This window comes from Balearica regulorum, chromosome 2 (assembly GCF_011004875.1).
Source record: "Balearica regulorum gibbericeps isolate bBalReg1 chromosome 2, bBalReg1.pri, whole genome shotgun sequence".
Classification (NCBI taxonomy): domain Eukaryota; kingdom Metazoa; phylum Chordata; class Aves; order Gruiformes; family Gruidae; genus Balearica; species Balearica regulorum.
The window spans coordinates 90,702,051-90,723,883 of NC_046185.1; the positions used below are offsets into that span (position 1 = coordinate 90,702,051).

Below are 21,833 nucleotides of genomic sequence, written 5' to 3' on the forward strand. Positions count from 1 at the left end.
AGTACTCCTCAGTAGCAAGTTTGACTTCACCAAAGGCAAGGACTAAAAAAAGAGAAAAAACCACTTATTTTCTTCTATTTCATATAGGCTTCCTTCACTACAGGCACTGAGCAGCAAATAAACACTGAGTTACAATAGGCTTCAAAACACTTTTATTTCTAATAAGCTTTGTCATTTCACAGACTCAGAGATGTTCGAGAAGGAAAACACTGTATAATTCATCCCCTCACCACTGTCACGTGTATTGTCCCAGCAGCATGTACTGGTTACTTTCCTTAGTTATTATATGGGATAAATTCCAACTAACGGTGATCTAAGATACAGTATGCAAGAACAGATCAATCTTTAATTATACAATCAGGTAAACGTTGGATAAAATCCCCTGTATTTTTTTCAAAGATACGTTTAAAACTTTTAGGGGTGGGAGGATTCAACTGATGAAACAGGAATAGTCGCTCTACATGTGCATCGTTTCCCTAAATCATGATGTCTGGATCCACAGCATCCCTCTCTGTTGTGAGAGCAGCACTTTGAATGGGTGTCTGCAGGTTTCCCACACCACCTGTCCTTCCCTAAGCCAACCAAACAGCACACCTGAGGAAACACTAATTTTTTTTTGCTTGAACCAGTGCAGCTTCCTAAACACACTATGGTACATTCACTTTCCAAGAACTAAGTACAACAGGTGTATTCCTATTTATTTTTGATTCTCAAGTAAAACAAGGGACAAGAAAGTGTGTCTTCAGTTATTTTTAAAATGAAAATCAAATCATATAAATACCTGTTCATTGAAGAGTAAACGTCCAAATAATTGTTTTGCTTCTTCTAAACTTCCCTCTAGATAAACAGCTCCTGCATGAGGGGATCAACATGTCAAAGGTCAATAATGCACTGGTACTTAGAAAATTACTATGCACAGGAAAGTCAAAGATCTCTGCCTTCATCTCCAATACATTTATTTTTTAAAAGCATGCTTTCTTGTAGTAACATCTGTTATTTGAGAAATTTAAAGCATGTTAAACACCAACATAAATCAATGGTCATAAAATACACAAAAACCCCTGAAATAGTTAAATCAGTGAAAATGACATACCCAAGACCAAAGTTTAAATAAATTAGGCTATAAGCAATCTATTTCTAAAAGCAGTTTCCACTAATTAGCTAACTATACCATATATGCAGATAGTGAAAGCCATGAAATACATTTCAATAGCTAGCAAATAATCTTCATTAATTCTGTACTTTTAACAACACTACATTCTGCATATAAATGATGTGTCAGGACTGTTCCAAACCTCAATATCTCCCCAATATCACAATAATACATTTTCTGAACTGGTAACTCCACCTCTGCATCTCTCAATTTCTGGAGATTACAGGTTTCTGTGGGGTTTTTTTTGTTTTTTTGGGGTTTGTTTTTTGTGTTGTTGTTGTGTTTGTTGGTTTGTTTTTTTTTTAAACTGCATATACAGCCCTCACTAGCCCTCCACATGCCCCTTATAAAAAGCTCTGCAAAACTTGTGCTAGCATATTATATTTTTTGTGTGTACCATATGTACTCTGTATATGCGCAGGCACTTTATAAATTCAGTATCAACACTTTGTCTTTTGATACTCTTTACAGGATGGCTTCTGAAAAGTTCAAACTAGTTCTTGTAAGTACATATGTACAAAAGCAAAGGGAATACAGAGCAACATGAAGAACACAGAGAAAGGGAGTCGATGTTCCCACATACAGGGAGAACATATTTTGCCTTGCTGTGTCTTTCCCCTCCTCTTTCTTTTTAATTCCTTACTAGGTCAACTAGGTACTTTGGACTCTTTGGAGAACAGTTTGGGGGTTTATAAGACTATCTTGCCAGAGGCATATTATGAGAGCACAGAACTTCAAACAGGTCCTAGGCAGCCTGCTTGTACTTTTGCTTATTATCTTCATCACAGTGAAGAAGCACCAGACTTTTACAAAGGTTCTCGAGTTCCAGACCCCACATATACTTTTATAGTCCCTCAACAAGCTCTCAGATTTTAGCTATGGCCCTGACAAAATCTTATTATTGCTCAATTAACTTTGTGAACAACTTTGTATTGGAGGTTAAACAGCAAGCCTGCTCTCTTAGCAAATCTCAATGCTTGCCAAATAGTCCTCATCATTACATGCTAGACAAGCTGAAGTTTATGAACAAAGCCACAGATACATATCTAGTGCTCCTTCTCTGTTTGTTTTTTATTTTTAAATTAAAGATCAAAGCACTCATGGATAGCAAAATAGAGTTTAAAAGGCAAATCTTATTTCTTGATAAGATGAAATGCAATTTGGCCCGAGGCAGAATGCACAGAACTGTTGACATCTAAGCCAGCTATGATCTATTTTTCAAAGCAGGACAAAATGCTTTAGGAGCCTGTGTACTGTGTAAAGACCTGGATCAGGGCTAAACCATTCCCATAGCTAATATCATATACGGTACAGATGGATGAATACGAAGCCAAATCAGTGAGATTTAGCTTGCTTTCTGTATTCAAAGAAGTTTTATAAAAATATGCTATATCCACACAATAGAGCTTGTGTGGATATAACAGATCATATTTCCACCTTTCTGCTTGTTTATTTGGTAACCGTGGTCAGGCAGTCCTGATTTCTTCTCCAACATAAATTTATTGACTAGCACAGCCAGTCACTGATCAGCATCTTAATGCTCGACAGCAAGCTTGACACAACTCCCCTTCATCCTCAGCTAGAGGGTTTTGGTAGCTTTATTACACCAGCCATGGCATATTGCCATACTTGCCATTTGTAAGGAAAATGCAAAGGCCAAAAAATATTTATTTACTTGACAAATGCCACATTTAATTCACACGAGAAGGCTAGTAGGGCACAGAGGAAGCAGGCTGGTGACTTGGTTGGGAGCACTCGGTGCGTTCAGAAAGCAAGCTGCAGAGTTTAAAATTCAGGGCTGAGATGGGACTCCACATTTGAGAGGTCTGTGCAAGCACGACTGGAAGCAGTGAGGCTGCACTTTTCCTGCCAGGCCACGGTGACTGAACTAGTCCCCCCAGACAATTGCAGGTGGCACACCATGGTGGCGATGAGAGGCGGAGTTCTGGGGTGACAGAGAAAAGTGCTGCGCCATGATGCTATGAAATGGGCGCATCTTCAGTGCGTGGGAGGCAGGATATGGAAGATGAGATTTTCATTGTAATACTGCACACTCATCATGTTATTCACGTGGTCTACGTGCAGGAGACGAAGCTTTACTATTGCCTATCCTTACTAACAGTGCTCAATGCAGACCCGTGTCTCCTCCATCACAGTCAACAAGGCATGTAGACATATTAAAACGTAACTGTCTGCACACACAAATACACATGCTTTACCTATTAGGGCTTCAAAGCAGTTGGCCATGGCATGGCGGAGATCCGATTCCCTGCAAAGGTCTGGACCATGAGCATAAAGCATAAATCGATCTAGTTCCAGCTTCTGCAGACAATATGTGGAAAGAGTTAAAAACGTGGCTTTAGAAGTACAAGAGTACCAGTTCTAGTCACTAGAATTCAATTACACTATTATTATGCAGCAAGTGGGTTTGAGGGAACTTTAAAGCTTTTCTCCATAGTTTCAGTTCAGACACAAGCTAAAATTAGAAAACTTCATAGTTGTTTATCAGATGCAAGCAACTAGAGTGTGATAGTGTGGGAAAGCTAGGAATTATCAAACCAAATTGTCAAAGGAAGCCAGATCAAAACATGTTCTTAGTGAGATTGAGGAATGAGTTCAAGAGGGCTGAGGGTGTGACCCAAAAATAGCCCAATACTGGCTGGTGCAATGTGCTGTTTCTTGCTGGTAGTTTGCCCTCATGTGATTTGCCTCCAGAAATGCCTAAGAGACATTCAAAGGGAGGGAAGTTACCACTGAGGGAAAAGATTTGCCTACAAGAAAAAGATAAAGTAGAACAGTGAGGAACAGGAACTCTGGTAGACACAATCCATTGAACATCTGGCTTTTTCCTCGAAGAGTGTCAACAGGTGGCAGTAACAAAAGTCTCCGGGTACTGCAAGCAGAACATTGATATTTTAATCCACAGTGCCATCTAGTTTTCTTTTTCCTTTCAAATGTGCATCATTAACATTCACCTGTTGCCTAAACCATAGTTCTGCTCGCCAGTCAGAATCTCAGGTAGTGATTCAGGTATCTTATATATTATATGATCATTCTGCTACAGAAATGCAGGCAAGAGCTACTAGATTCTCTTTACATATTCACCTTTTTGACACAAACCATTATTGCGATTTTTAAAGAAGAGATTTGTGTATCTTGCAAAGTTCATATGAGAATAGGTTCTTCCCAACTGGGTGTAAGTTTCTACTGACTAATTTCTCATTAACTTTCAACTTCATCCTCCTGAAGTATATTTAAGAGGTAAAAGTGGAGACTAACTTGTTTGAGGTGTGTGGTTTAGATACCTTTCAATTGGAAAAAAAGGAGTCTTCCATTTTCAATGAATGAGAGCCTATTCACTGCTCCAGCACACAGGGAATTACCATTTATGATGTTCCATAGCACTTTATAAAGTGCAAGGATCACTCAGACTCGACATAAGTGGGGCACTCATTGCTTTATATCAAATTTAAACTTCTTACAGATTATTGTCATTTGTTCATGTTAACAGGTGTTGTTTGGGTATCAGTGTGTTTCCCCCACCTCCAATGGCTTATGTTCATTTTTGGAGCTTGCATTCAGCTTTTTTTGCATGTGTTTTGCTTCTCATTTCTTGATCACAACACATTTCAGATTATTTTTAAAATTTCTGCTACAGCATCCCTTAGAAGCTACGGACATTTATCGTTTGATCCTCAATTAAAACAGCATTCCACATGTACAAGAGAAGTTGAGGAGCTGAGAATTATATTAAGTAAACTGAATGCAACATGACATTGCAGGGGATAATTAAAGGCGATGAAACCAGGAACATCATGCAAAATATACGAGAGGAAAAAAGTTAAGTTGGGAAATCAGGAATATACAGGTATCTAATATTTAGAGTTGTATCTAATAAATAAATACAGTTCAAAAAATGTTGCAATAAAAATTTTCAAAAATTGCCCATGTACAATGATAAAGGCTGTGAACAGATCTTTAAGAATATCTGAGCTTTCCTGAAGCAGGTTTTAAAATAGTAACATGAATTCAAATATCAGGTAGTTCAATACCAATTTTGGTCTGATTGAAACATTTCAGTCAATTCATGCTTATCTACATCATTAAAGAAAGCTTTGGAGGAAAATGATTGTGTTCACTCACTATCCTATGCCTCTCCTGAGAGCTGATCTAAAAGATGACATGTTAGAAATCATGCAGTTTTTGCCAAAATCTCAAGATTGGATATGCTTGTTTAAATTATTGCACGAATATGAACAGAGAAGATTAAAAGAGCACCTGAAAACTATCAGCAGTACACAGTGGACCTATGTGTGCGCATACGTGCATGCACAGCTTAATACATTACATCAGTAAGTCTCACTGTTTTATAAAAAACGTGCTAACAAAATCAAGTATGAAGGGAATACGAACAGAGATTTAATCAACTTTCTGTATCATATTCTCACCCCCCCAACATATAAAAAGCTCTGTCATTCACAGAATTAAATGAAATAAAATAAAATTCAGAGGCATCTCAATTTTTCCCATGAGATAAAACAACTTTTCACCAAAAGCGTAACATATTTCTCTTTCACAGTTCACAGTGAATCTGAAAATGACTGCCTAGGTTAGGGAGCAGACAAAACTATATTTTCCCCACTTTCTCTACCACTTGCTGTCATATTCTCCCTAAATATTCTATCAGGAAGTCCTTTTATAAACAAAAGTTTGTTTCTTTTTCTTCACTAAATTTCTACTCTCAGTTTCACTACCTGTGCAATTTAAAGGTAAATATAGACACGTCTTCAACATAAGCATCCTAAAAACTTACCCTTTTGCCTACAAAAATTACTCCTCCTAAAAACATGCTTTACAGAAAACTCTAAGTCCTACTTCATCTTTAAACTCTACTTGCAAACTGAAAAGAGTTCCCGTATCTCAAATCTTGTACAGAAAACACGGTAAAGACACCGATGTTCAAAGCAGGCAGATCCCTCAAGAACTAACCCACGCACTAACGGTATCCTACCTATGGGTGCCAAACACAGACGTATAAAACTATACCTTAGCCAACATGGCCAGGTGTTGGTTCTGTACGATGGCAGTGCGGTACGTAGCTAATCCTCCTTCCTCCAGAGAGGGAAACAGGTAGTACAAGTGGACACTGGCAAAACAAAAATCAAATAAGATGCTGTCAGAATTTGGTAAAAAATGAACCACATGTGCCTCTTGGGAACTAAGTCTTGCCCTCAGACCCTAGCTGGTAACACAGGCCCCTTCCCAAGATGGCAACTAAGCTTGAAGTAAGGTAAAGAAACAAACATTAAACCAATGTTCAATAATATTTGACTGGATGGCATTGGCAGGAAGGGAGGAAGAATGCTGTTTCTCTCTCTGCTGGGAGGCACATAACTTCTAAATCCCTGCAACGCCATGCAGTTCCCTCAGGACCTGCAGGTTTCCAGCCCCCAGCAGTGGTGGGCTGGTGAGGCTGGCACCCACCACGTGCTGAGGAAGGGTACACAAGGGTACCAGCAGCCTTAAGGGAAGCACAAGGGTACCAGCAGCCTTAAGAAACGCTGTGCCGCAGGTACCAAGTGCATCGAGATGAGACTACTGACTCAGGCTGGGCACCGCTCGCGAGATTTGGTTTATAAGTTTCTTACAGTACTTTAATAGATGCTAACAGAGCCAAAGAACAGAACTCAACAGTCTAGATTTATCAAAGGTGCAAAGTAATTAATACCACAGAAAGAAGAAAAAAGAGTAAAAATCACAAGCTTTCAACTGCCTTTAATGATATTTGTCATCATGCAAGTAAGATACTTCATAAAACAGAAACAAACCCCAAAAAAGTAATTCAGTGATCCAACCAAGATCTGAATAAAGGATAAATGATTCTGAATATCTTCATACATGATTATCTAACCCAAGTCAGAAAGAAGTTAATACAGAGAGGGTTTTCACCATCCCACAAAATAAGGCTGTGGATGGCATTAATTACTGAAATATTTTATTAACCCAGTACACGGGGAAAAAAGTGCAGATGGATGTAAGATTATTTAAGGGCAAAAATTGCTATAAAACTTAGAGGCAAGCTAATCAAGCATCATAATTCACAAAAGCAGAGACCTGAAGTCAAGAGAGTTAGAGTAAAAAATTCAGACTTCAATAGGTGCTTACATGCTCTATTGAACAGTAATGCAGCTGAAGTTTTTTCTGAATTGAGACAAAAGTTAGCTCAGAAAGTCAACTGATGGTTGATGAACAATGACAATGAAAAATGCAAGACATTTTCATCAGCAAGTCTTCCATCTTATCAGCCTGTACTGTTGTATGAGAGAAAAGGCCATGGGTTTTAAGGGCAGTAGAGACCTTTATAGACTAATAGCTTTGAATACCGAGTAGCTAATGGCTAGTAGAAACTAGTAGAGAACGGGGCAGTTTTGTTATTCATATAACAAACTTGCTTAAAGAGAAGCTTCACAGTAAACAAGACCAGTTGCCTACAAAACACAGCAGAACAAAGCAGCTGAAAATAGATTATAATTTCATTTTGTGCTAACCTCTAGTACTCAGGTAAGAGATGTCAATGGAGGTAATCGATAATATCCCTGTATTGTTCACTGATTTCAGAATACTCAAAACAGACCAAAACTGCAACAATTTTTGATGATCCATGTTTTTCTGTTATTACTTCTAAATAAATTACATTTGTGCTCAACTATTTTATTTACATACAGACATTATGGAAGCTACAGCCCTAATAACTAGAAATGCAAGAACTGCAACACAGTCAATATTACCAAAAAATGCTTTTCACTTGCAGCTAAGATGGTGAGGGACTGTTTATCAGGGAGTGTAGTGATAGGACGAGGGGTAATTGGTTAAAACTAAAAAGAGGGTCAATTCAGATTGGATGTTAGAAAAATTCTTTCCTGTGAGAGTGGTGAGGCAGTGGAACAGGTTGCCCAGAGAGGTTGTGGAGGCCCCATCCCTGGAAGTGTTTAAGGCCGGGTTGGATGGGGCTTTGGGCAACCTGGTCTAGTGGAAGGTGTCCCTGCCCGCAGCAGGGGGGTTGGAACTAGGTGATCTTTAAGGTCCCTTCCAACCCAAACCATTCTATGATTCTATTAACTAGAGAAAAAACCCATAGAAACAAAAAGGCATGCTAAGAAAAATATAGGGGTTTTTTTTTAAAAAAAAGGGTACAAAGTTCAACTTGTCTATAGCTGAATAATCTCTAACTCCAACCAACTTAAAACTGCACTCCATGAAACAAGGTCTAGTTTTTCATTTTGTCATCTTCCTTGCTGTATCACCAGCACTGAAGGAATTTTCAAGAGAGCTGTGTGCAGATGTGCAGCTCTAAGTATCAGATGGGACTGCAAACATACACAGTCATAAAGCAGACACTGCAAAGCTTAATAAGCCCAACTATATGACAATAACATACAAAGGTGAGGACTGTTCAAGAATTCCCCATTTACCTCGTTAAGAACTCCACCACAGCATCTCCCAGAAATTCTAAACGCTCGTTGTGGTTAATCCTGAAAAAGGCATTTTAAGGTTTACTATCAGCTAAGTAACACGATAGTTATTTACACAATACAATTAAAAAAGAATAAATCAGAGTTGAGTGCTTATCAGCCATGACAGACATTCTTGCAGACTCCCCCACGCTCTCTGGGTTACAATCCTTTCCAAACCAGAATAACAACTACATGAATCTTGAAACTCAGGACTGACACCACCACCTTTGAAATTTTCCTATATTCCATTCTGAGCTATCGTCAGAGCTTAACAAATAGAGAAAGGAAACAGTTCCACTGATTGGCACTGAGGTCAGGTTTCTTTGACCATCAGAGGGCACCAGGTGATTGAAACAAGCAGCCTGCCTTCAGTCTTGTGCATGCAACTAGGGAAATGCACGTTATTAACGTCAACACCTGCAGGGTGTGATGACTGGGCAACAGATTTGTTGGTATGGCACAGCTAAAAAGGAGAAAGTATTTTCATTTTTCATAGCACCTTTAAATGCCCTGTTTTCTGTAACTTTCTTTGAACTCAAAGGAAAAAATGGCTGTACAAGAAGATGCATTCAAAGATGCCATTAAGCTAGTAGAGCCTTGTATTTCCTGTGTTTTCCTTTTCTTCTATCACTGCTCCTGATTCTCCTTTGTTTTGCACAAAGTTGCCTTTCCTCCAAACACTCTGCCTGCTTATATAACAAAGGACTAACAGGACACAGTAGCTGAAAAAGAACCTGAGTTTGTCTTCAAATATATACAAATTTCTGCTCTACATATCAAAGCATAAGTAGCACCATTTTGACTTCATGCATGATTGTACTAGAATCAAGGCCATTGCCACAGGATTTTTTTTTTTTTTTAATCCAGAAGATCCTTCTCAAGTGTTTGACAGCTTTTATTGTAATTTGCACTCCCCCAACAATTATATAGTCAGTCTAATTTCTGAAATAGCAGGCCTTTGTTATGGGCTGAAAGAATACAAGTGCCTCTACTGTGTAAAACAAAGTGTGAGCAAAACTACAACTACTCTGTTTAGCAGCACAGTGGAAGACACGGATCTCAGAAGGGGTATTTTATATTTGTGTGTTATTTTGTGAGAATTAATGCAATTTAGCCTTATCTCACATTATCTTACAAGGGCCAAAATAAGCTTGAGGCTGACTCTTCAAAGAGAGGCATGGTCTAAGCTGAAACAGCATTTGGGGAACACTGCAACAACAATTTATTCAGAACTCATCTTCTCCTATTCCCGAGCTTCCTCCAAAATGATGCCTCTTAAGAGGCCCAGTTATTGCACTAATTAAAACACACTCTGCCCTCTAGTTCACACATTTAGGAGATTTCACATGCATTGCTTCTTGCATTTGCCCTATAAGCTTTGTTTATTCACTTTGGCTAAATATGGTGCTTGTGGCTATAAAACCACATCTTAAACATTTATTTATATAGAATTCTTAGTGGTCATTTAAGGATTATTACATTACAACAGTAATGTTTTTTACATATGTCTTTAAATTGGACCAGTAAATCAAAGAAGCCCACGTTCAGTATCATGCTCGTGTTAACAAGGTGCAATGCCAGGAAGGTACCACAGTGAGGAAACGTGATGGAGAATTCAATTTATAGCAATGATAGCAGTAACAACGAATCTCATTTTTCAGTCTGCAGAGAGCAAAAAGGTAGTCTTTTAGTCCTCCTCATTTCAAGGATAAACAAGATGATAGAATTATCTGTTAGAACCTTCCTCAGGAATTTTCTGCAGGCATGACCAAACATTTATTATGTCACGGCTAATGGAGGTTCAGCACATCTTCATAATATAAAAGTCAATTCGAAAGGACTTTTCATTTCAACTAAACTATACACCAAAGCTGTTGCTGACAGTAAGTTGGGTGTTTCTATCAAACATCTCCCTCTGCAACACCTTCCCTACTTGCAAACAGTTATTTTCATTACCTGGAAGGAGCTGGATCATCCTGTCCTAAACGGGACATAATATTTATCAGGGTGTTTATCCCTAGAAATATAAACAATGCACTATTAAATAAACAACCACTAATTCAATTTGAATAGGCTTAGAAAAAAATTATTCAAAATGTTACTTTAATTGCCGCACACAAGATCATCCTGTTATTTACAGGGTTTACTTACAGCAAGTATAATCCTTACAGATGCTCTCTGCCTGACTGCAGTTCCATTACAGTATTATTGTATTTTTGCATTCAGAGCACCAGATAAAAATACCACCTTTGTGTGAGAAAGACATTCCAAACATTACATCAACAATGAACAATTTACTTCATTACAGCTGAATATACTTTTAAGGGGTAAGGAATATTCTGCAGCAGATAGACCACATTTTCACATTAAGACATTTTTACAAAATGTCCTCCAGTTTGCTCACCACATTGAGCAGCAAATTAAGAAAACAATACTTGTCAAAAATTAAAGAAAATACATCCTCCGATTTATTATCCTTGCTTTTTCTCAGCTCTACTTGTTGACTAACTTGAAAAATCCGGTCTTTTAGAAAGATCTCACTGGTGTCTGTGTATAACCACCAAAATTCTCCACTGAACGGATCTCTCAGAAGAACAATGGCCAACAAAATAATAACAGACAAAAAAAAATTCTTACTGATTAAGTGTGAGGTGAGAGAAAAACAGTAGCAGCGTCACAGCATACCTTTTTTCCTCATGTGCATATGGTGAACTTTCCTATCTCCATACTTTGGCTGTCTAATCCCACAGTTGGATAAGGAATTTCTAGCATGATCCGGATTCATTCCAAAGTTTAAGTGATGGCTTGGATGAGTCATGGCAAGCTATAATGTAGCACATACAGGAAAAAAAAAAGGCTTAGATGTATTTTTGCAAACGTAAAAAAATTAATCTTGGACTAGTAGCTAATAATTGTTATTTTTTAGTTTGAAGAAAGGCTACAAAGTGATGTCATCAATTAGTAGCTTGGTTCCAGCAATTTAAATGCAGGATGTACTACTTCAAATGTCAGAAAGAAGCAACATTTATGCCCAATCATCAATTTAACTAATTAACTTTCAACATTTTTTTTTCTTTAAAGAAAAATTAGTTTAGAAGAGAAAAAGCATGAACTGTCAATTTTCTCCAAGAGTTTTGCTTACAAGCTTTGCTGACCTGATTTCAATACATTTGCTTATTTAAACATATATTCACTCTAACATTGCAGCATAATCACATTAAAAATATGAACAACCACAAGAATTTCTCAACCATTCATGTATTTGATTTAGGTTATTTAAGTATCTATAAAACTTTCCTACTTCAAAAAGCCAAACAACAAACAAGTATATTATCTCTGCCATGGTTATTCTCAGAACAACTCTTTCTGTCTGGACTATACAAGGCCACTCTTCAACTATAAGTGAACAGCAACAGCAGGATTGGTCTTCTGTTTTAAATTTGTACCATCTAGCATTATCAAAAGATTACTTTGCTGCTGACATCACCACTACAAAAATGGTGGTGAACAGAACGACTACTATTATGACTTCATCCTGCAAACTCATGCATTTTCTCTTACTTTACACATATGCACCTAAAAATATTATGCACATATAATTGCATGTGTACACACACCCTTTATATAAAACAAGAGACACATTAGCAAATTTAAACTGCAGAAAGTTAGTTCTGAAATGCTTGGAGGACTGGTGCTGCAGACTGTGAGCAAAGACATTCCAGTAGTTCATTCACACATTGCCTGTAGCTTTCCAAAGACTATTTTAATTATTTTAGAGAGTAAAATTATATTTAATCAACAGTAAGAACACCAAGTCCTTTTTAATTCCTTGCTAATATTAATAAGCTTGTCATGATCGTGCATTCTCAACTTCTGCTCTATCTGAACTGGATGACACATTACAACTTCTCTGAATAGTTAAATTACTGTAGTCTTTCTTGCCCAGTTTGTACTTTAAGAAGAATATATCATGATGAAACAGGTAAAAATCAATACAAAACTATACATCTAGTATTGCCTATGCTTAAGTAGGTGACCGGTACTATATACATTTTTAAAAAGCTCTTCCTTTTTTGGAAAAAAATTGTAGGCTTTAAATAAATTTGAATAGGGATCAAACACTTAAAAGTACTTTTGTTATAACTAAACATTAATTTGACTAATGCTAACACACTTGCTTTTATGCTTTCTTCCCTTTTCAATTGCGATTTGCTTTTTGGTTTCTGTGTTTGGTCTCAACATTTTGAAGACTTCCATCAGTGCATTTTTAGCCTTTTTATTAAATAAAACTAAGGCAGTCTGCAAACAACCAAATCCCACAAGATGCCCAGTGTTCAATGTAACTTTCAGTAGGACAAGCCCTGGAAACCAACTTCTAGAGAATAGAGAAGCTATGATAAAAGATTTCTCCGTAAGCCTCTGCTTCAAGTAGTTTGGGAGTAAAGTCTCCATACGCATACAGAAACTGCATGTTTTGAACTTAGAAAAAAATTCACCATTCTCAGCTCCAGTCAGTGGAGATACATGATGCTTATTTCAGGGGGGAAATCCTGAACAGAAGTTTCCATTTCCCTTCAGAAAAACTTATAACTTGAGAAAAAAATATAAGGGGAAAGGTGCCACCATGCCAGGATTCAGCCTTCTGGAGATGATCAATTCCAAATATGCACTTACATAAATGACTGGTCATGTGACATGGATACATTTAAACAAGTAAATTCTCCCCTCCAGTCCCTGCCCTTGTTTGTAAATGCAAAACTTTCATCATGTACTTGTGGAAACCAAGAGCTGAACATAGTTTGCAAATTCCTTTTCACTAGCTATAAATGCAAAATAAAATGGCAATGCTCAAGTTACTCTTTTTTAGAACAACAGACTGTAAAAGGAAGAAGCAAGGCACGTACGCTCATCTGCAGAATAGCATCATATTCTTCACAAATATCTAAAAAAGAACTTATGCAGAAATAATAAGCAATGTACCTGAGAGACTTTTCAGGAAGCATATTTTTGTCTTTCTACACATTACAAGCAAATCCAGATTTATCATGAGAGCAAAGGTAGGTGTATGCCTACCTGCACAATAGATGCCTCTATTTAGAAATCTCTTGGGATAACTGAAACATTTGAAAGATCTGCAGTGCAAGTAATCAAGTATGTCCAAGCTGTAGCAATGCAGTGCATTTCTCAAGTTTGTACACCTGGCAGGATTATTGATAAACTCAATAATATTAGCAAGACAAACCAAAAAGTAGTTTATTTTTTCATATCTTACCTGCAGCAAGCATCTATCTTGAAAAGTGTAGCCTATCAATTTGTCCAAATGCATCAGACACTGATGGTAGCGGACATGGTGGGTGAGGACGGGAAGCATCATTGCGTGCTAAAACACAATTGCAATAAGGCAAAGCATTTCACTTCAGTGTACAGAGTACTCAGCTGACTAAACTATAAATACGAACATTTTCTATTTGTCACAACACCGAGTTTTACTGTTTTGGTTTAAATGAGAAAAAAAAATAATCACGGTTTCCCAACCTTCATCATCAGAACACTTAATCAGATTTGTCCATCTGCATCATCACAGGGGGGACACAGCCCCACCCAGACTAAATGAATAAATACATAAACCCAGTCTTCTACTTATTAATATGTTGAATGAGGTTAGAAAAAAATGTCTGGTCATCACTAACATCAAATTTCAATAAGCTGTGACTGAATAGAATGCAATATGTTTGTACCTTCTCATTAACATCCTATAGTTTTAGGTTAGTACCAAAGATTAAGAAAGACCATTTTCCCTCTGCCTCATAACGTTAGGGAAGAAGCACTTTATACTACTTTAACCAGCTTTCACCAAGTAACAGTAGCTACTTGATTTTCAAGCACAGTTATTAGTGACTTGTTTCATTTCCTTCCGAGGAAGAATTAAGGGCTTTTTGAAATGCTGTTGTCTGGCATTTGTTGGCTTAATGTGCTAAAAAAATATCAGAAATGTTACTGTTTGATCATCTAGGAAACACATAATGTTTTTCTGTTGGGGAAAATTTCAATAAAAATTTAACTCTGTTGTGACAACAAAAGTCTCCCTCTTTCAGTGTTGTAAAGCAGAAATTCTACACTAATATTGACTTTGGATGGATCTGGGTTGAAATAAGCAAGTAGTACAGTTTATCAGTACAGTAGCAGAGAAAGTATATCAACATCAAAAATGGTGTATAAGAGAGAAAAGTAAGAGCTACAGGAGAAAAAGAGCTACACGAGAAATATCAGTATTTAAAGAATTTTACGCACATGACCTTTTTTGCGACACTGAAATAAAATTTCAGCTCTTCTAATCATTCCTATTAGTTACATGACATGAATATATTTGAAAGAATGATGTGTTTTCAGGGAATCAAAATCTTATCACCATTAATTTCAGAAAGAGGAATGTGTAGGATTACAGAAGATAAGTGCATAGTGTGGAGAGATGCAAGAAAAACAAGCATACATAGCAAATGACAAATAATTTATGGAATAAATATGGATTTCTGCATGTCATTAAAGACCAGCAGAAAATACAAACTGGAGAATGTTACAAGATTGATAAGTTAAGAATAACCAATGGCAGTACTTCCTGTTTCAGTAAAAGACTGCAAAGTTCTTGAGAACTGAACACAGCTGGAAAGTAATCATCGAATTGTTTAGGCTGGAGAAAACCCTTAAGATCATAAAGTCCAACCGTAAACCTAGCACTGCCAAGTTCACCACTTAACCATGTCCCTAAGCACCACATCTACATGTCTTTTAAATACGTCCAGGGATGGTGACTCTACCGCTTCCCTGGGCAGCCTGTTCCAATGATTGAGAGCCTTTAAGGTGAAGAAAGTTTTCCTAATATCCAGTCTAAACCTTCCCTGGCACAACCTGAGGTCATTTCTTCTTATCTCTTGTTACTTGGGAGAAGAGACCAACACCCACCTGGCTACAACCTTCCTCTAAGGTACTTGTACAGAGCGATAAGGTCTCCCCTCAGCCTTCTTTTCTCCAGGCTAAACAACCCCAGTTCCCTCAGCCACTCCTCAGAAGACTTGTGCTCTAGACCCTTCGCCAGCTTCGTTGCTCTTCTTTGGACGTGCTCCAGCACCTCAATGTCTTTCTTGCAGCGAGGGCCCCAAAACTGAACACAGTACTCAAGATGCAGCCTCACCAGTGCTGAGTAGAGGGGGACAATCACTTCCCTACTCCTGCTGGCCACACCATTTCTAACAATAAATACATTTTAGATTGGCTATTAGGAAAAATTTTTTCACTGAAAGGGTTATCAAGCTTTGGAACAGGTTGCCCAGGGAAGAGGCTGAGCCACCATCCCTGGAGGTATTTAAAGACATGTAGATGTGGTGGTCTAGTTTTGGCTGAGATAGAAAGGGAATTAGCTCTAGTAGCTGGTATAGCACTGTGTTTTGGATTTAGTATGAGAATAATACTGATAACACACTGATGGTTTTAGTTGTTGCTAGGTAGTTGTAGTGTCTAAACTAAGCCAAGGACTTTTCAGCTTCTCACACCCTGCCAAGTACACAAGAAGCTGGGAGAGCACAGCCAGGACAGCTGGCCCAGGCTGGCCAGAGGGATAGTCCCTACCATAGAACATCATGCTCCAGATGTAACTGGGAAGTGAGCCAGGAGGCAAATTCACTGTTCAGAAACAGACCGGGCATCGGATTTAATTTTTTTTCCTTCCACATGTGGTAAGCAATTGTATTTGTGCATCACTTGTTATATTATCATTATTGTTATTATTATTATTATTATTCTCTTCCTTTGTTATCCTATTAAATTGTCTTTATCTCAACCCACAAGTTTTTTTCCATTCTCTTCCCCATGCCCAGGGGGGTGGAGGAGCGCACTAGGGGCTGTGTGGAGTCCCTCAAGCAAGGTTTAATATTCTTTATAATACATGTGGCCATAAGTTTGAGGACTAAAATATAAAGTTTTGGATTTTTATCAGCTGTAGCACAGTGAATGAAGAATTGACATCTCCCTAGGAGCACACAGAAAGCCTTTAATTTGACTCGTGCAGTTATATTGACAAAGTGCTGCTTTCATGGCAGTAAATACTTGATTGATTCAATTAATGTGCATCATGTTTGATTATAGCTATTTGATGTTTCTGATGTTTTATGTATTAATCTCTTTGTAAGAAAATCAAATATATATTTTAAAAATCGTACTAGGCTAAAGAATGGCTAGTGATTAAAAAAAAAATCTCCTGAAACCACATGGCCACAGGAGTCATCCCATAATGCTGGTACTTGCATCTGGTTATAAACATACAAGTAACTTCTGCTTTGTTTTTAAATATGTATGATTTTAACTATGCTGCAAATTCTTTTCTCACTGCAGCTGGCATGGCAAGGCAGGGACTGTCACAGGTGCTCCCAGCTAGGGCCACCATCCCCCAGGCTGGCAGATGCTCCTGACCTGAAGCTACTAAGAACCAGGTAAGCTGAAATATTTTGAAACACATCATTTCTCTCCTCACCCTGAACACTACACACAGCTGTTGAGGGCACACCAACAACAATACAGACAACAATGGGTGTGTGAGGGGGGTGGCATCTACTCAGCGTGGCCCCATCCTGCTAGACTGCATAGGAAGTGCTGCCCAGTTTAGTGGCCAAGTAGCACACTTCAGCTCAGGCAGGCAGAACAGAGCAGTTTTACATTTTTTGGAACATTTCACTCACCCTTTTTCCTCCCCCTCCAAGCAGTTCATTTCTGAGTCTGCAAAGACCAGTGTCACTACTGCTACATGGAACTTAGAGCAACTATAAACAATGAGAGCGACTTAAAAGACTTTCAATCTTCTAAACAGCAACATTTTTAATTTTAAATCACTGCACTTCAGCTCTGCCCACAGAGTTGATTTATGTGTATTTAGTTTTAGTCATCTTTAATCTGGAAAAAGCATGTAGCAACAGCAGCAATCTTTCATTTTACAGATGTACAGTTGGCCTACTCTTGGCCTCTCAAAGAAATCAAATCAAAGAACCTTCATACCAGAACTGGCTGATTTAGATATTATGGCTGCAGATGGGCACAAAAACATGAAATAGCTTTACTTTCATTGTTCTTTGGTGTTTTGCTGTCCTTCAACAACAAAACATGACACGAATATCCAAGAAGACCTTAAAAGATGAATCACAGAAATTATTATAACACAGAACTGTTTCAAAGCTCCTAAATTAGAAATTTGCAGTTTACTTCACCTGTAAAAATAGATACAGTACACAACAAAAAATTAGAAAAGGGCTGTAATTTTCCTCGGCTATGTGAGAAGATACTGTTCCACTATTCTTTCTTCGACTTCAGAAGCAACAGTAGAATCACAAGAAATGTTTCAGACAGAAGAAAGATAATTTTAGTTATTAGCATTTCTCTCCTGTTAGAATTTCCCCTTTGGCCTTACCAGACTTCCAAGATAACAGTAGGATTTCTAACTATACCTCGGCCTAGCAATCCCCAAACCTTATACTTCATACCATTAAGTTAATATTAAATTGTAAGCATTTAATTCTTAAATAACATCTCCAAAACAACAGCTAAAAACCGATGCAAGTATACCTCTAGTTTAGGTATTTGGCTGTTATAACTACTTGAATTTTACTAATACAATATTATATAAAAATTCCACTGATTTTTATCATATTAAAGCCAGTGGCTGTCAACTGCTTCAGACTAGGATCTGGCAGAGATCTGTACCTTGGAGATGTCATGCATATGAAAGAGTGTCTGAAAGATATGTTCCTATGGGTCACCTGTTTTAATCCAAAAGTTAGCTCTGGTGGGTTTTTCCTTTTTTCTTTTTTTTCCAAGTAAAAAGATATTCCTTTGTGCTTCACTGTAAAATTATTTTTTTAAAAAATCTAAATAGAAAAAGATATTAAAATAAAAACATCTAAACCCAATCCAATTGATGGATGAAAAAGCCCTTGGAGTTCCACACTAGACACAACATTTGGCTAACCTCCAGCCTCAAGCTGACCATTCCTACTCCCTCTTCCTTGTGCTTATGAACCAGTGGCAATAAAACAAAAATTTGAAAATAACTTTTTCGTGTGTGGAGGGGGTGGACAGGACATTAGAACAGTTCCCTAAATTAACAGATCTTATTGAAGTAAAATATTCATTTCCGTGTGGTTCTTCAGCCTAGAATCACAAACCCTTGCAGGAGGTAAACGGCAGCTATCAAGAAAGAAAATTCATCAGACATCTCTGTGGTTTAGTCACCTGGCAGACATCAGAGCGTATCCCTGTTTTCCAGAATCCCTGGCTACTCAACTCAACGGTCACTTCACGTCTCATTGTGTTCTTCTGACGAATTTTCTGCAGTGCTTCCTAGACAGGGAGAGAGCAGAGCTCCTGTGAAAAACCTTCTAAAACAAAGCAGTATCAATGCACACGAGTGCGTTCACGATACCAGTTTAAGGTTTTGTTTTGGTGAGCAGTTTTAAGACTAGTCCAAATCTTGTAACTGCCAGCCACAGACTGGTGGACATGCTGAAGTACGGTGTAGACAAAGGATTTTGGTAGACTAAGAGAACAGAGGCAACTACATTTTTCTCTGCAAATGACAGAACAAACCAGTTCAACTCACACATCCAAGATGTGTAAGCAAGTTAAGGCCCTTAGGAAAGCACCTTTTTTACCCTTGTGTGTGAAACAACCTCTTCCTTCAAGTCCATCACCATGAGTATTCCTGGTTTGAAGCATTAACATGGTTCAGCCCCAGCCCCAGCTGAGCACCACACGGCCACTGGCTCACCCCTCCCCCAGCAGGGTAGGGAGGAGAAAGGAAAAACAAAAGGCAAAGCCCCGGGAGTTGGGGTAAGGGCAGGTTACTGGGAGGGCAAAGGAGAGGGAAACAATCAACAGTACTGATAACAGATATTCACAATGGGTGATAACAGAAAGCAATTTACCAATCCGAGCACCATGCTACTGCTGGAGCGGCACCAACCCGCCCCTCCCCGCCTGGCCCCCTTTTATGGGGAGCATGATGTCACACAGTATGCAATAGCCTCCTGGCCAGCTTGGCTCACCTGTCCTGGCTCCTTGGGAAATTATCCTAGCCAGAACCAGGACAAGCATTCAGTAGGAGTAAAACAGACCAAGTAAAAGAAAGGCTTTGTTTTGTGATCTCAGCTACTTCATAATAGTTCCTGTTCAACATTTTTAGTACTCCTAGTCTGGGAAAGGTGTCAGCATTCACCATCACTGTTATGATGAAATCTACCAATATTATTTCAATTAAAAAAAAAAAAAATTGTTTCATCTTGACAACTGGCTGTTTGGTGTTGTGTAAACAGTTTGTCTCTAGAAACTATGACAGGGACAGAATCATTAAAAGATTCTGACAATTATTACAAGAAAATTAAATTACAAGAATTACAAGAAAATAAAAAATGAAATGAAAGAAAAACAGCTAAAATAAATAACCCCTGGATCAGGATCTCCTGGTTCCAATACTACAAAGCCTCCAGGGTATGCAAGCTCCCCACACAGCATGCACTAACGATAAAGACTCCCTCAGTGCTCCTCCTGCTTCTGAACAGGAAACTTTTCAAAGGTGCAACCCAGCCTCCCTCTCCTTCTCCTTTCACTACAGTGCACTTGCTCAAAGTCATCTCTTCCCAGCTTCCAGTCTGAAGCCTGTGAGCATCTCTAGGCAGGAATGGGCTCTGTCTTCTGTTCTGCAGAGACTCATAGAGTGGTTCCAAGAGGTGCATCTATCCAGATGCAGAGTCATGAAACCTCAGACACCTCAATGCTGAGGCGTCTAGGGTAGGAGGCTGGTTAGCCCTGGCTCCTTTTATATTCAATGAAGGAGGATAAATAGCTTCAAAAAAATGCATTTCTCTCTCCATTGACTTCAAAGGGAACCTTCAGGTCCCAATTTATGCACCTGCTGTAAATGCTCAAAGTTAGGTTGGAGGAATAAAGCCCCTAGGCACGACCTTGTCACAAATAATAACATCATACAATCTTGCAGTAGTGAATAACCAATGGCAGAGGGAATAGAGATGCTTACAGCACTGCACCCCTTGTGCATTGCCTAAAATTTGCATTTCAAGGCTATGTCATTGAATGTTTTCTGAGAGCTGCTACAATGTTTGCTAGATCTAGCTGTACTTTTAGGCTGACTGGCTCAGGAGCATTCCAGTGTTACTCGTAATATACGATTCATAATTTTTAAAAGCCCATGTACCAGTCAGGTGCAGTCCTACTGCTCCTTCTAAGTTACTGACACCTCCACTGGCAAAATGCATAGGTTATCCTCACATAAAGCTTCTGCTTCAGCCCTGTATGGCACTCTTATGGTAAACTACTTGATAAACTCATTATCCAGATAATATGATTTAGAAACTAAAAGCAGCACACCACACAGTAAGTGATAAATAGCAAAGGAGCATTTTATCTTTTGAAGCAAAAGATAATTATTCCCCTACATCCAATCCACTACATTTTTACAAATAAGTCATCCATTAGTCCCTAATGAAAAGATGCCCATAAAAAAATGGTCTTCCCTTCTACCTGCTTTGAGCGTAGAAAGCTGTAGCAAACAAAATCACCTCCTATAGGGACAAAATTTTTTATTTACTTAGAATTGTGGCACAATTAAGTCACAACATTGTTTTTCTTTCCCCATTTACAAATAAAGAAGCTATGGGCTTATTTAATATCAGCATATATAAAATGTTAACTAAGACTCTTGCTCATGCAACAGCATACTAGGCTTTGCAGTAATAATAAAAAAAATCAGGTGCAATGTCAAATGTATCAAACATTTACTGCAACCAAAGCTACAAAATTAGCAAACTGGAAAAGACTCAGGAATTGGACTCAGTGATCCTCATGGGTCCTTTCCAACTCAGGATACTCTATAAATCATCAGGGTTTCTAATGAATAAATAAATAGACAACACCACTTAATTAAATTACATCCAGTACCAAAAAAGTTAATTTCTCCTCCATGTATTCTTTACGTAAGTTGTCCAAGTAAGAGTGCCTGGTAAACGTGCGCCAAAAAAATTCAAAGTGTCAGTCCAAGATCTTAAAAAAATAGATACCTGAGAGCAGGCTGCTTTAACTCTATATTTAGGTGACTTTATTTTTCTGATTTT

The 21,833-nt window shown here is 38.2% G+C and overlaps 1 protein-coding gene across 2 annotated transcripts in view; it reads right to left on the minus strand.

Annotated features, from left to right (window-relative positions):
* The window catches only part of DROSHA (drosha ribonuclease III), a 75,326-nt gene that overhangs the window by 17,344 nt on the left and 36,149 nt on the right, over positions 1-21,833 (minus strand). For both annotated transcript variants that reach the window (XM_075744857.1, XM_075744858.1), the window contains 8 exons: positions 18,940-19,047; positions 13,940-14,047; positions 11,353-11,491; positions 10,624-10,684; positions 8,626-8,685; positions 6,200-6,299; positions 3,373-3,475; positions 782-852 (listed from right to left, as the gene is read on the minus strand). In XM_075744857.1, the coding sequence (XP_075600972.1) occupies positions 782-852; positions 3,373-3,475; positions 6,200-6,299; positions 8,626-8,685; positions 10,624-10,684; positions 11,353-11,491; positions 13,940-14,047; positions 18,940-19,047 (750 nt within the window). The remainder of the gene's footprint in view (positions 1-781; positions 853-3,372; positions 3,476-6,199; positions 6,300-8,625; positions 8,686-10,623; positions 10,685-11,352; positions 11,492-13,939; positions 14,048-18,939; positions 19,048-21,833) is intronic.